Genomic DNA, 15,500 nt, shown 5'->3' on the forward strand with positions numbered 1-15,500 from the left:
GCAATTTTGTTAAATGCCAACGATCGCAAGGCCAAAATATACTTTACATCATGTCATATATACGCATCGCCAAAAGTGCAACACACACTTTAAAATCTCTGAGAAAAAAGAACATGTTGCTTTTATATGATCAAGAACAATAAAGGGGGAAAATATACAAATAAAGGATAGCTTTTTCATCGTCTATGATGCAGCAGCAGCGGTAGAGGCAGTAGTAGCACCAGCAGTATTATTCGCATCTACCACCTTTCGGTTCTTACGATAGAATCGAGTTTCCTCTGGATCAAATCCACCTGCGTCCGATCCAAACACAGCCCAGTCTGGAGTCTTGGCCACATAATCCATGCTAGTAAATGGCTTGCCGCTTCGGACCAACTCAAAGAACTTTGGATAATCAATATGCGTGTGCCACTCGCCGTTGATCTTGAAATCCTTCTGGGCGATCAAAATGGAGCATGAATGAGCGTGCTCGCAGGCCAACTCGTATCCACCGCCCAACTTGTCACACAGCTTTTGACAGAAATCCACGACTTCATGATGATAAGGTACGTTGGCCATGGTCAAGTTGCTTGCACCGCTATAGCCACAGTAGGTCACGCCCTTCACTTCAATGAACGAAGGTCGACCGCGTCGTACGAGTTCTACATAATTATCCAGCTCTTCGGTATTGTGGTCTTTGACGAGTGTCAAACGGTATACGGTGCGTTGGCCCTTGTCGGCCAGAGCCTCTAAACTGTCAAGGAATCGTTCCCAAAAGTCTCGAAAGAGGGGTCGGTCGATCTTTTTCAATCCTTCTCTGGTACCGGCGTCGATACTGACGTACAGCTGCGTCACAAGTTCCATTTCAGCAATCTTGTCTGGGAATTGTGCGTTGGTCACCAAGAAGGAGGAAATGTTCTGTTCGTGCAAGAGTTTGACAAATTCATTGATGTGTGGATACTATTAAAGTTTTTACTGTCAGTGTTCATATCTCCTGATAATTACTACTACTTCAAGAAACAGGGTGGATGTTATCACTTACAAAGATTGGCTCACCCACAAGCGACAAAGCGCAATGGCGGATAGTAAATGCCTCTTGGAATCGATCTGCCTTGACACCGGGAACACCCTTCAATTGTTTGATCATCTTGTAATGGTTTTCCATAGCACCATCCAAAATAAATTTCGGGTCATCCACCTTCCATCTCCTTGAGAGTTGTCATGGATTGATATCAGTGACTATCCGCATACACAAACCCCGATAAAAGTGAACTCGTAAGATAGAGAAAAAAGAACTTACCACTTGGTACCGACAGGGTTTGTGTGATGGCGCCAGCAGAAAACGCACTTGTTGGCGCATGCTAATGAGGGAGTAGTCTCCATGCAGAGATGGCTCTGAATACCATAGAAACTGTGCTTGTAACAGAAACCTCGACCGCGCAAAGCACTCTTTGTCCATCGACAAATCTTGACGCCACTGTGGGTGCCGACAATCTTGTATCCTTGCTTGGTCAAATTCTTGTGAAGCATTGGCGAAACCATAGCACGTGGCTCGAACTTCTTGACCACTTCACCGCTTTCATTGTCATTACCAATTGTGCGCTTGGCCTTGGCTTGTGCCGTCTCGAATTCTTGTTCTTCACGTTCACGGTTCACCTTGGCTGCTCTGAGCTTGCCTGCCATTTTACCCATATCTTCCACATCCAGCATTTCGTCGCCAGACCCTGTGCCATCGACATCAATTCCGGATGATTCTTCGGACTCCTCCTCTTCCTCCTCGACGTCTGATCCATATTCGACTTGAGCAGGCGAGAATTCAAGCGATTGTTTGTCTTGGAGTTCATTGATAAACTGACGGCACCATTCGTCGAATTGAGCCTTTTGATCTGAGTTCTTGTCACATGCACCCAATGGATAGATACGTGTGGCGCCCAATTGACCTAGCCATTTGTCGATCTGTTGCGCTGCCACATTGAATTCGTCGCCATAGGCGGAGTCACCCAAACCACATACGGAGTAACGAAGTTTTTGCAATGCTAGACGGTCAACTCGCCAATCGTATCGTAAATCACGCAACCACTTTGTAAACCTAGCACATTTAAATGGTAACATTTTGTTATTCAAATGTTTCATGAAATTCTTAACTGAACACATATAATTTGATTCATATTTCGCCCTTACCAATCCAAAGGTCCTTCAACGTTGTAGGTAGACAGCAAGAAAACACACACGGACGTTTCGGTCAACAAATCGTCGTTATCATATTCGGTAATGTCAACCAGTTGTAGTTGCTTGATGCTGATATTCTTTTCCGCTACAAGTTGTCTTTCCAACTCAGCTGCAAAAGTTTTAGCTGTGCCGGTCAAACTGGAATAGATCACCTTTAAGGATTCGATTTCGTTAACAGTAGCAGTTGCTGTTGCTGGCGCGGATTGTTGTTTGCAGCATGTTCCACCCACTGAACCGGAACAAGCACACGATCCATCGTTCGATGCGTCTGGATCGATAGCTAGCATGCTTGAGAAGCCATTGAGAAGGCTGTTGACGATGCTATTCATTGTTTAAATTGAAGGTCTTTCGTTTGTCCACCAGTCAACGAAGCTTGAGAAAGAGGGAGTGGGGGTGAAGAGAGTTGCCACCAGAGGAAATGAAGAAAAAGTCCGTGACGGCGCAACCCGGGGATCTCACTGGCTCGGTGTTACAGTGGTGCCAGACTAGGTTTCACATCGACAGCAGTAACCAGGTACAGTACCTTCAATCGTCCACATCAAATATATTATGCTTTTATTTAGAGCTAGTATGTTCAAGCGATTGCACACAAGCTGTGATTATTATTTTTTTACATACAAAAGCTATTCGCAATAGTCTACAACTTTTGCTATAGAGCCACCCCAGTTTTTTAAAATTCTAGAACAGAACTGAAAGAATATTTTCGATTAACAACGGACACAAGCGCGACAAGTAGATTAGCAACACGTTCAAATTATCAATCGACCTGGAGAATATTACTACCATACTGTATAGATTTGGTATGTATAGTGGAGATAACAATCTGAACATCAGAGCGAGAACTATTTACCATCCACATCAATGGTTGTGTATTTAGAACAAAAAGAAAAAGCTAATCTTTCGCGCAACAATAGTTGCTACGTCGTCCCCATGTACATTATTTATTCAAAGAAACTTTTATCATTGTTATTTGACGAATGTTGATATGTATTTACTCCAGGGTAATTAACTTCTACTACCAGTATTGTGTGCTTGATGGCCTACTACCTAACGTAAATGAAAGTTGATATTTACTAAAAAAAAAGCTTCTCACGAATACCAGCTCTTTCGTACGCTGAATTCCGAAGTTAAAGGTAACTAAGAAATGCAAGGTACATCAGGCATCGCTCTTTAATGTTTTCTTGCTATCAGATAATATAGGAGTGTTCGGCCATGAAGAAGTACACCCAAGGAGCCAAAGGTTCAACGCATGCTATTTCATTACAAAGGTCTTTAATTGTATCAATAACAGTTATAGTACAAGTTTCGAGAAAAGAGAGCACCAGCAGCCGCCCGCCAGCAATGTGTAGTTTGTTTCTCAGCATTGTTTTTGTATAGAGGATTGATTATATGAAGCGGACAAATGAGATGCGCAAAAACTCCATCCAACGCAATGGCGATGGAACGAACAAGTCGTTGGCTCGGTTGCCTTATTTGCTAAGTCATGCTCTATCATACGATGGATGGGATTGGTGCTATCCACCGGTATCTGATATGCTGTGTACTATACTGCTAGCAGCATAGATCGACACTACAAAGAATTTTAACAAGTGATGGGACTAAAGAACATGTAGACTACCAATGTACGCCATCGAAGAAGGTAAGAGGGAAGCCTTCGCAATTAAATCGAGCATACAGGTTACAAAAATAGATTGGTTTTTGTTGCTTTAGCATAAATTGGAATATGTGGTCAAGCCCCGCAAGCAAGAAGTCGACTCGTACGACAAGGCCTCTCTCTCCAGCTTTCCAGAAGACTTTAGGTTCATCCTCATGGATGAGGGAACAGGGGTCATCACGTATGACGGCAACGCCGCAATGAAAGAGCGGGAACGGGTGTACGCCTGCCAGGTGGTCTACGCTTTCAATAAGAACGGTCACCAGCGGCTTTACAATATGTTATTTAAGATTAGCAGTGCTTGTATTCGGAATTGTGTTTCCTTTCGTCTCTTCTTTCTGAAATCATAGTAGAAGGGGAACTGTGCTCCTAATCAACATTCAAGTGTTTCTTTTTGACGTACGTATACCAACTTTAGGGAGGCAGTGGCAAAATAGAGCTCAATAGCAAATTAATCCATAATATTTAACAGTAGAAAGCTAGACCGTAGTTCCGCGTTCATGGTGTGTGTATGTGTGTGTGTTGCAATTACAATTTGTAAAGTCAAAACCTTTCTACGTTGTGATGGGTGTCTTTTTTTATTCATGCGCATATGGAAATACGCGTAAAGAAAAATTTCTTGTGAGCTGAGTTTGTCGCGACTGTCCATCTCTTTCTCTCTCTCTTCCCCCTCGCACCCCCCGTATTTTACTTTGACACAGTAACAATTGGAAAAAACCCAAACCAACAATGACTGACGAAAACTTTTTTATGGACGTTGACGGTCCTGAATTCATCAACGAAGTCAACAATGAAATTCATAACTACCGTTGTGCCGAAGGTATGTTTTTTTTTTGTGGAGTTGAATGCGAGAGGAAATAAAAAAGAGAACGCGTTGAAGAAGCATTCAAAACTAATTTTAAAGTTGTTTTTTGTGCGCGTTCAGGATTTCACCCAACCGAACTGACACAAGATTGGGCCGCACAATACGACGGTCAAATCGAAAATGATCGTTTAGGTATGGAAGTTGATGATTTGAAGTCACTGCAAAACCCTGGTGCTACTAGTGGTAGTAGTATTTATAACGGTGGTAGTAGCTCTAGCTTGGACCATCAACAGGCACAATGCCAAGTCGTACCTGGCTCAACACGTTTGAGCACCGGCTCCACCCTAAGCACTACCAGCACCGTTTTTACTACTAGCACCAGCACCAGCTTTACTAGTAGTAGTAGTAGCAGTAGTAGCAGTAGTGAGAATCATAACTACGCATCTCTCACTACCCCCATTGCAAGCAGCAATACTACTACTACGACTACTGCTGCTAGTAGCGGTAGCACGTCCTCTTCATTCTCTTCGCATGCTATTCTGAGTAATTGTCTTACTCAGACGTCAGTTTTCAATTGTCAACAGATTGCTGTGCTCGACACCAATTTTTTGATTTCAAACCTGGGATACCTTACTGCGTTGGCAACCCAAGCCGAAAAGTACCTGGGCAGTCTTGTTGTCGTTGTACCGTGGGTTGTCGTTACTGAATTGGATGGTTTAAAAGTAAGTAGCATTTCCTTTCTTGTGCGTATTGCAATGCATGATTATCTTGTCCTGCATAAAACACAAAGAAATTTTGAAGAAAGAATACTCGTTGATCCTTTGATTGAATCTTTTATAGGGTCGTAACAACATTCAATCCCACAAGCATGGCTCAAGTGGCAAACTTGGCGATCTCGCTCGACGAGCAATGAAATTTGTACAGATTGCTTTGGCGGACCAACGTGGATGGCTGCGAGGTCAAAAGATGGACGAAGTATTTGAACAGGAAGCTAAAATGGTAAAAAAAAAAAAAGGCTGGAATTCTCCACATTTCGATAAATTAGGGGTTTCTTCACAAAAAAAGATATTAATCGTCACCTTCCACTTTGTTCTGTAGCTCAAAGGGGATGACTCTATTCTCGACTGTTGCAGGTAAAGCATAAAGAAAAAGTGGAGCTGGAGAAGTTTTGTATAATATGCGCGTGTGTATGTCATTTATTGAACTTTTTCTTTCATCATTGACTCTCAGGTATTTTGCCCAACTTCGTAAACCCATCACCCTCTTCACCAATGACCGTAATTTGGCAATCAAAGCAATGATCCACCAGGTCCAAACGCTTTCAGCTGAAAGCCGCGAAAAATTAATCGACTACGCATCAAGTTTGTCCAGTCACATCCCATCCGTACAGCAGCAGCAGCAACAACGACAGCATCAGGTAAACCTTCATATAGAGTTGTTTGCCGAAAAAAAGAACAGTGAAAACATAATAAATAGATACGTCGCTGCGCTGTACGCGTGCTGCTGTGTTTTTAGTTATGATATTCGTTGAAATCAATGCACACAGAGAGAGATACGTAACGTACCTGTAATAATGACTCTTTCTTTTTTATTATTAACAGCCACATCAGCAATACATCGACGAGGACGTTGAAATGATGGATGAATCTGATGATATTGATGTAGCCCAGCAACAACTACAACAACAAATAGTGCAAGACAAACAAGAGATCCGAGCGATCGTACAGAACCCAGGTTATTCAGAACGGAATTTCAACATCTGGACCTCAAAGCATGCCCCGGCGAACTACAGTCCTCCTTCTACTGCTAACCCGTCCAACAGCAACAACAACAACAACAACAGCCACCGCCGATCATCCCACATAAATAGCAACAACTATAGCTGGACTGATGACGCACCTGTACTTGATCGAAACGGCGAGCCTCTGATCCCACCTTCTTCAAGCGCCGGACGATTAGAAGAAGTGCGACGAAGGAAGCAGCAACAAAAACGACGCAATTGAAACGAGACTATCTTCTGTACCTTAATACCTTGTTTTCTTTTCTTTCTTTCTTTCATTGCCTTCTTTACTCCCCTTCCTCCCCTTTCCTTCCCCACCCCCCTTCATTGAACCCCAACCCAACCGAACCCACTCCACTCCACACACACACACCTCTTCCCCAACCTTCATTCCTGTTCGATTCTCTGTCCATTTTCCTTTTCACACGCAAATACACATGTACTACTCTAGCCTCTACACCCCCCCCCCCACCTCCAATCACTTGCTCTTATTAGCCATATACTTTGTACAGTCATTCCTTGCAAGAAAAAAACATTTTTTTTATAAAAAAAAAGTAAAAATAATTTGAATAAAACACGGTTTTAATTCTTTTTAATTTTCCCAACTTTTTTTTTTTAATCAAAGGCACGATAAGCGAAAGTATTACAAGCAGGAGATAAAAAATCATCGAAGGTTGCTAAGCTACCATGGCCACTACCGACAGGAATAGCAGCATTAGTGGTAGTAGTAGCAGCAAGTAAGAGATCTGAGGGTTGTTGTTGTCCAGCAGCAGCAACACTACTAGCAGTAGTAGTAGTTAATAATAATTGACTCGCTTCTTCCGAAGCATTCAACAAAGACAGCAAGTCCTGCTTCAACTGATGCGAGACACCCTTGATGGTATGTCTAAGGATACTGGTGGCCTGGGCGCCTTCGGTAAAGTCACTGCACTGCATCCATTGTTTGTCTGCGGTCATGGTATAGAACAACGGAGGCGATTCGGGTCGTAAATCGAAATGGACTTGCAGAGTAGCTGCAACTTTGTCGTCCTCCTCCTCCTCTTCATCGTCACCATTCTCAAGTTCAATAGCACGCACTGCATCCATAGAGAACTGGATCTTGTATTGCAAGCCATTGTCATCGATATGCCATGAGAATTCGCGCTCTGTAGGTCGATAGATACACACCAGATCCGTTGCGTTCAACGCAAGTCGTTGCCACGAGCCCACGGACAATGCAGTGGCGCCCAAAATGATCATCTTGTTGGTATCTTGCTTGTTGTTGTTGTTGACAACAAGGTTGCTAGGATCAATGGTACCGCCACTGTCACCGTTGCGACACTGTGTGAGAGCAGCAGCAGCAGCAGCAGTAGTAGTAGTAGCGGATGATGCCGATGAGAGCAGTAATTCGTCAAGATCTATTTAAATTAAGGGGTTGTTTGTTGTTAATAAAAACTAGTTTAAGGTTCATTGTTACAGTAGTGTAGAGTGAAAGAGTGAAAGAGAGAGAGAGAGAGGCAAAAGTGGATTTGCTTTGTGTTTCTCAACCCCCAATCCTAAACACACAAAACACATACAGAATGACTAACTCATCATCATGACAATAAAAAACATACCAAAACAGCCGCTGTTATTGCCATTGTCACCCACGGAAGAATTGTTGGACGACGACGACGACGATGATGAGCTTGTACTGCCGGCACTCACGATAGGAGGTGGCGTAAGCTGGTTGTTACCGAGCATCACAGTGGGTCCAGCGTCCGGAATAGGTACCAATGGCACAGAGGAGCAACTGTTGTTGCTGCTATGACTGCTACTATAAGTTGTTGCAGTAGTAACAGCTGGGGCTTCCGGTGTTGTGGCAACATGCATGTTATTGGAAGTAAAAAACGAGTCAAAGTCAGGTCCAATATGGGGCGGCATGCTTTGCCGAGCCATGATCATCGACAAGGCGCTTTGTTGTTGTTGATGATGATGGTCTCCTCCCATTACGGCCGGTGGTGCTCCTCCTGAAGATGGCCAATCAGCCGCCGCTGTGTTGCTATTATTGGATGGGGAACTATTGATGCCAGTAGCGAGACCATGATGGTGGTGAGTAGAAGCAGCAGCAGCAGCAGCAGCGGAGGTCGAAGCAGGCATTTCCGACAATAAGGAGAACTGATGCTGGTGGTGATGATGGATAGCATCCACACTCTGTGCCCTGGAAAACGATGGTCTATGTTGAAACTGTTGTTGCTGCTGTTGTTGTTGTTGTTGCTGCTGCTGCTGTTGGAAGAAAGCTGCTGCTGCTGCGGCTGCAGACTGCTGTTGGAACTGGAGTTGTTGTTGCTGCAACCACGAATAAGGGTAATAATACTGCTGCTGCTGCTGCTGTTGTTGTTGCTGGTGATGAAACATTTGCGCACGCATTGCTGCTTGTTGCATTTGCATCTGAGCTCGTTTTTGCATGTGCTTGACTTTGGCTCTCCTGTTTTGAAACCAGATTTGGATCGACCGCTCACTCATGCCCAGTTTTTCAGACAGCTGTTTGCGATGCTTGGCGTTGGGACTCACATTGACCGAAAAGGTGTCTTCTAACACAGCCAGTTGCTCGGCAGTGGCTCGTGTCCGCTTTCGGTTTGTATTATTAGGCTTTGATGGCGAGGGTGATCCTTTTCCCGATGTTGCTGTTGCTGTAGCCGACGACGACGACGAAGATGATGGTGGCGAAGATGGAGATGATAAGGATGATGAATTAGAGTCAGTTGTTCTTGTACAAGAAGTAGTGATAGTAGTAGTACTAGTAGGTGGTGATTGTTGTTGTTGTTGTTGCAATTGATATGTTGGATTAGAATGAGAAAGATGATGGGGATGCTGAAGATGCTGAAGATGATGCTGTTGCTGATGGTATGGTGCAGGGCTTGATGAAGCCCATAGACCATTATCAGTGTTGTTGTTTGTTGCTGTTGTGATGGATGGTGATGACATGATGTGTAGATGATTAGGGTTATTTTTAGGCTATGGATGATTATGTGGCACAAGAAAAGAATGTATAGAAGGAAAGAGATGGCCTTTCTTTGTGTATGGAAGAAGAAAGAAGAGGAAGAAGGGTAGAAAAGAGGATGTCTTTAAGCGGTCTGAAGGGGAAGAAGCAAGAGGACAAACGAGGGGAAGGAGGTAGTGTGTAGATGTGTGTGTGTGTGTGTGTCAAGGACGAAAGAAAGAAGGTGGAGAGAGGTAGGAGCAAAAGGGAAGTGAAAGAAGAAGAAGAAGAAGAAGAAGAACAAAGTAGGGAAAGGAAAGGCACTACTAAAAAGCGGCTTGTGCGTGCGTGCAAGAATATATACCGAAAAAAAAAGGTGTGAGTTGAGGGAAAGAGAAAGAAAAAGAGCCGTGAACAACTCATTCAAAACATATGTACGTACATACACACAACATAGGAGATCTCGCTTGCTCTCTCTCCATGGTGTGCCTCTCTCGCGTACACGTACACTTGTCGGTGTCTCTCTCTCTCTCTCTCCATGCTCCATTCTCCCTTCCATTACCATAAACTGCACACGCGCACTCTCTCTCATCCCAAAAGCAAGATCCGCGTTTGACCCTTATTTTTTCTTGAAAGAAAACTCCTGCGATCTCCCTGAAATCTGTAACAAAATAAATTCACTTTAGCTTTTCCAACCTAATTACAACTTTAAAAGAACCAGACCGTGAAGCCTCCACCATGGGTTGCTCAGTGGACAGTCCATGGGGGAAATATGAGTACTTTTTTTGCGTGAACACACAAAGAAATCAAAACAAAAACACGCCACGCTGCGTACCGCGCATAAGAACCGCAATAAGAATCGGGTTCGATGGATGCTCTTTTTCTTTTGTGTATGTCGGCAGGGTATGCAAAAGGTCACGCACAACATGCGTTGGCGGGTTTATACCAAAGCAACCTCACCCCTCACCCCCCAACCTCCCCTCTCCTTTTTCTTTTGATGTAATGCGTGTGTATGTGGGTTACCTTTGGGGCCTGTCAAATTTACAAGAGCCGCGCCCTTACACCCATTTTTGGTGGTCATCATCATCATCAGCAGCAGCAGCAGCAGCGAACAGCAGTAGCAGACAGCAGGTTGAGTTTGTATGGATTGGGCCTCAGTACTATGTAATAATGCGGAAACTGTATGATTACAGACTGAGATCAACGCCCCAACGTTTGAACCCCACGAGGAGCACATCAAACCATGATGCTAAAGATGATGCGTTTTGCATTTCCAGAAAGAAAGGCCACGGGACCCTCACTGTCGAACCCATCAAAAGAAGATCATCGCCCGTAGCAGTGGTCATCGGTTTAGAGAACATATCAATCGTCATCATCATCCTTGCATTACTTTTTTTTTTTTTTTGCTTTCAAAGGACGCTGCTTCTTTATTAAAAAACGACTTGTATATCTGATTAAGCTGCATTGAATTTTTTTGTTTCCTTTTTTTTTGTTGTTGTTTTACATAACAACTAGAGGGCAGTGATAGTTTGTTGTGGCGACGACCCTACGCTTTTCTTTCTGTCTCTCTCTCTCACTGAGAGGATATGTGGCAAATTTTTCAAGGGAAAACGATAAGACTGACGTTCGATGAGACTGATGCTGAATGGATGACAAGGCACTCCCACATTCGGGCTTTGCCTTCTTCTTCTAAAATAGCATTCTCTTCAGTAGCACACTTTTGGAGACTACGTTTATCCGAATTCGGGATCGTTCTTTTTTGTTGGGGATTCAAAAATTTAAAAGGAGAAAGGGAGGGCATTGTTGGTGGATGTCTGGGAAAAGGCAGGAGAGAGAACGGAGGGAGGAGGAGAGGAGGAGAGGAGAGAGAGAGGAGAGACGGCATTTCCATTGTCAGCAAGCTCGGACAAGCACAACCGGACTCTTTCTTGCTTCTTTCCTTTTCGTATCTGTTAATTGGCCTAGCGTGGGGGGTGGAGAACTTGGTAGTGTGCTTGTTTGGAAGTCTCCTTGAAATCTGTCTCGTCGATCATGTCCAAAAGAGGCAGTTGATCCAATTGTTTTTTTGTACTATACAGTCGATGCACGATCATGATGCTGGCTACTTGGTATCCGAGTCCAAGTGCCTTGGGCAGTAGTCGAAGGTAACGGAACGAGACGGACGACGCAGAATTAGACTAAGCTACTTTCTTTAAGGGGAGCCCTCCTTTTTCCACATATGGCCCGAGTCTAGGAAATGAAGGGAGATATATTCCTATCTTGTATCTTGGCCACTGCTCTCAATAGCAGCACCAGCAGCAGCAGCAGCACCAGCAATCGGTTATGTAGTTCTGAAAGCCTAATCCCATTCCATGATCCCCAGTTCTTCTTAATGCAGGGTGGTGGTTGATGAACCGTATGTCAGCTGCATATCCGATATATTGTGATGAACCGTCGGTAACGATTGCAGTACTACTGTACATGCTGGAAATTGCGTATCGCTGTGCAGGAGCAGCAGCATCTTGATGATAATTCAGGAGTGGGCGAACCAAAAAAAAAAAAAGATCCAGATCACAGAATTTCTATTTGATTTTTACATGATCTTTGAGGGAGGATATATATGTTTTGTTGGTCGTATATATACACTCTCATACATTATGTACATACAGATGATCCTACTACTATCTACTATTGACTACTTCTGCTTCAATATGTAATAGCACCCAAATCCCTTGTGGGGGGGAAAGGGACACGCCATTAAAATCCAAATGTTTCGGCTAATGACGTCAAAGCTAGCCACATTGCATGTATTTGAAGTTTGAGCGAGGTAATGTACATTCTCCAAGCCCCCTTTGCGTTTTGCGGATACTGCAGCACCGTCGATAATGCTAATCCGTCTTCCAACCCACACATCCATCGTGCTTGATCTGCCACATGCTTGGTGACAGAGACTGGATCGCATGCTTCGATTGTCAATTCCACGCGGTCAACCAATAACGGCTGTGGCGCTTGCTGTCCTTTTGATTCAGTATCATCATAGCCAGATTCTTGGCGATACCAAAGTACGTTTGCAATGAAATCATGATGGCTGTTGAGTAAGCACGGTGATGGTACGTCTACCGCATAGTAGTAGATCTGTACTGTGTCGTCATAACGTTGGTACCCCATCGGATATTCGCGTAATTGATCGTATTGATCCAGGATTACTGAAAAGTTCTGTTGTTGTTGTTGTTGTTGTTGTTGTTGTTGTTGTTGTTGTTGTTGTTGTTGCTCCTTTCCAATCAAAAGAGCAGCAGGGACTTGAACCATAAACATGTGTCGTAAAGTCTCTTGATCCACGATATTCCACATGGGATGTAGTTCGACGGTCACATTCTCTGTTTCCTTTCCCATCATGTCACCATCCTGATCGTTGCTGCCTCCTTCTCTAGTAGGATGCTGGCCCCAATCGTAAAGTAGTCCTCCCACGAGTACGGCCAGCAGCAATAACATTTGCGCACCTATCAAGCCCATTTTCCTTGTTTCGGCATCATTTACCCATATGCCTCGTGAAAGGCGTTTGCCACGCTGCTCTTGGTGACTGCCACCGCGCCGTGTGATCGTAGTGCTGCTTTGCGTGGCTGCTTTTTGCCATCGTTTCAACATACGTGCCAGTTCTTTTTTGTCAATCGTATTAAACTGGTCCACCGTCATGATATCCAGTTGCTCTTGTGTATTTTCATGGTTGTCGCCGTTGCTGCCGCTCTTACTACTGCTACGGCTACTACTTTTGCTGTTGCTGCTATTTGTGTTGTTGTTGCTTCCCAGAAACTTGGGCCGTTCCGGATTAATACCAGGCAAGTCAACGCACTTGACGTTATGTCGAATCAACTGTTCCGAGAAGCTTTGTCGAAGACTAAGTGGATCCACTTCATCTGTCACTACTGCTGCTGCTGCTGCTGCCATTAGTAACTCATTATTGTTGAGTTTCGATTGTGATCTTGTTGATGATGATGATGCTGTTCCAGCTGTTGTTGTTGTTGTTGGTGTAGGGGATCGTGGCGAGGCCGTGCGATACGTATTGTGTGTACTAGGTCGGCTGGTGTTACGGCTACTGCCGCCACCACCACCACTGGCTCCTGATGCTGCGCGTTCATGCGGTCTGTGCACCAAGATAGGCCACGTGGGAATACTGCAATCAACGCTGATGTGTTTCAAATGTTGCATTTCTTGATCAAGAATCTGATGATGCATCGCAGCCGAATGACTGCTGTAGAAATAAACGACCAGATCGATCTTTTGTCCGTAATGATCAACATAGTCTCGTAAACGGCGTTGTCGTCGTTGTTGTTGCTGTTGCTGCTGGTGGAGAAACGAAGAGCTACTACTACTACTACTACTAGTATTACTCGTATTCTCGTCAGATGACCATGTAAAATCGGCTTCTATTACACTTAGACCGTTATCCTCGTATGTTTCAATGGGCTCACAGTCGAATGCGTCAAGAAACACAATGTGATGTTTGCGTTCCTGGAACTTTGCCATCATCATCAAGGTATCGTTGTTGTTGTTGTTGTCATTGTCATTGCTATGAGTATCGGGATACAGTGCTGTAGTATTGCCAAAATAAGGAGGATAGTGTCGTCGTGGGGCCATGAATGCAATGGCTTCGGCAAATCTCTTCAGCACGCTGGTCTTGTGTCTGTCCGAAAGCGAGTTGCCCATAAACAAAACGCGAAGGGTCATGGGTTGTTGCTGTTGATCTTTTGCCGCTACATCCTGTTGCTGTTCATTATCGTAATAGTCACCCTCTACTTTGTGCTGCGGCAAAGATAATCCAGTATCGTCTTGCTCCACAAATTCAAAGTCGTCAGCAGCAGCCGTTGAGGTGGTGGTAGCGTGGGACCGACGGAAATTGCTCGACATGGGTGGTGATGATAATAACAACGGATCATCATCAGGGCTCCACATTACGCCTATTGACATGCACCAGCATTTTTCAGTCGAGGCACACTTTTGAGAAAGAAATGCTCTCCTCCCACCCCCACCCCCCCCCCCGGGGAACCACCCAGATTGAAATAATCATTGTTGTGGTGCTGTTCCCAGCAGCTTACCGTGGTTGAGTAGTGCTTCTGCCGAGGCTGCGCTTTGGCTAGAATCCATTCAAGAAGTTGTACGTTGCAAAGTAAGATACTGAGTGCGGTTATTTAGTTCAAGTAGATACAAAGAGCAGATAAAGCTACCCTCCGCTTGAGAAGAAAAGCTTATGCATTTTTGCACTACCTTTCTTTTCTTTTCTTGTAAGGTATACAACGAGCGAGAAGGAAGAGGAGAACTATGAATGCCGAAATCTGCCGTGTAAAAGAAGCATAATCATTCTCAAACTTGTCTCACACAACAATCTCTTTCTTTTTCTCCTCTGCGCGCCGTGTCAGCTGTTCCTGCGCAATTCCATTCCATTCCAGCAAAAAAAAAAAAAAGTATGAATTTTGCTTACTCTTTTTGCTTCAATGGAAAAGGTATGGTATGAATTAGAGTGAAAGGGGATTCGCAGTTTTTACACACACAGGGATAATAAAGCAAAAGAACGGTAGGCAGGTATACTATTTGTGTGTCCTCTCACAAAAACAAGAGAGAGCGTAGTAAGACGCACCCACTCTGATATGGAAATAGCGATCCCAACCAAAGGTCATGTGCTGCATGAACACCAACCCGCTTATTTTTTTTTTTTTTTGGGGGACAGTTTTCAAGCTATGATCAAGCTTCTTTTGCCAATCCGCGGGTTTTCTTTGCGAATTATGTAATGAAACCCGATAAAGTTTATACGAAATCGTACGTAATAACAGTGTGCCCGGGAAGATTCGAATCAAGCAGAGAAGAAAAAGACAGCAGTGGGTTATCCTTTAACAATATGGCAGCACGTGTACATCACAAACTAAAGTATACTGTATTGAACCCAGAAACTGAGACATCAAGTAACACGGCTATGCATACTATCATAGCGCAGTAGCTGCTTCTATTGCTGCTGCTGCTATCTCACCTTAAAGATTAGGTGCCAAGAATTTTTGAAAAAAAAGTGGGAGAGGAAACAAGACAAAGCTATAAAGAAGTAAAGCAAGTGGCGCGGTTGATGCTATGACCCTCTGCCTATGTG

At 44.1% G+C, this 15,500-nt stretch overlaps 4 protein-coding genes across 4 annotated transcripts; 1 reads left to right on the top strand and 3 right to left on the bottom strand.

The window, feature by feature from the left end:
* Positions 1 to 183: 183 nt before the first annotated feature.
* Positions 184 to 2,495, bottom strand: BDB00DRAFT_760609 (uncharacterized protein; the record flags this gene model as incomplete). The annotated part of the gene is made up of 5 exons (XM_053119224.1): positions 184 to 939; positions 1,022 to 1,187; positions 1,280 to 1,497; positions 1,549 to 2,068; positions 2,161 to 2,495. 5 exons carry the CDS (start codon positions 2,493 to 2,495, stop codon positions 184 to 186), a joined length of 1,995 nt encoding a protein of 664 aa, XP_052981496.1.
* Positions 2,496 to 4,510: 2,015 nt separating this feature from the next.
* BDB00DRAFT_937808 (PIN domain-containing protein) lies at positions 4,511 to 7,023 on the top strand. Its single transcript, XM_053129261.1, has 6 exons — positions 4,511 to 4,682; positions 4,788 to 5,389; positions 5,508 to 5,666; positions 5,766 to 5,800; positions 5,898 to 6,084; positions 6,269 to 7,023. Exons 1-6 carry the CDS (start codon positions 4,592 to 4,594, stop codon positions 6,668 to 6,670), a joined length of 1,476 nt encoding a protein of 491 aa, XP_052981497.1. The 5' UTR covers positions 4,511 to 4,591; the 3' UTR covers positions 6,671 to 7,023.
* A 39-nt stretch (positions 7,024 to 7,062) lies between these two features.
* Positions 7,063 to 9,393, bottom strand: BDB00DRAFT_870680 (uncharacterized protein; the record flags this gene model as incomplete). The annotated part of the gene is made up of 2 exons (XM_053126736.1): positions 7,063 to 7,844; positions 8,043 to 9,393. 2 exons carry the CDS (start codon positions 9,391 to 9,393, stop codon positions 7,063 to 7,065), a joined length of 2,133 nt encoding a protein of 710 aa, XP_052981498.1.
* Positions 9,394 to 12,124: 2,731 nt separating this feature from the next.
* On the bottom strand, positions 12,125 to 14,509 carry BDB00DRAFT_870681 (uncharacterized protein; the record flags this gene model as incomplete). The annotated part of the gene is made up of 2 exons (XM_053126737.1): positions 12,125 to 14,322; positions 14,461 to 14,509. The coding sequence occupies 2 exons, from the start codon at positions 14,507 to 14,509 to the stop codon at positions 12,125 to 12,127; spliced, it is 2,247 nt and encodes a 748-aa protein (XP_052981499.1).
* Between the last annotated feature and the right edge of the window lie 991 nt (positions 14,510 to 15,500).

The sequence above is a fragment of the Zychaea mexicana genome (assembly GCF_025766255.1).
Source record: "Zychaea mexicana strain RSA 1403 chromosome Unknown BDB00scaffold_22, whole genome shotgun sequence".
NCBI classification, from domain to species: domain Eukaryota; kingdom Fungi; phylum Mucoromycota; class Mucoromycetes; order Mucorales; family Lichtheimiaceae; genus Zychaea; species Zychaea mexicana.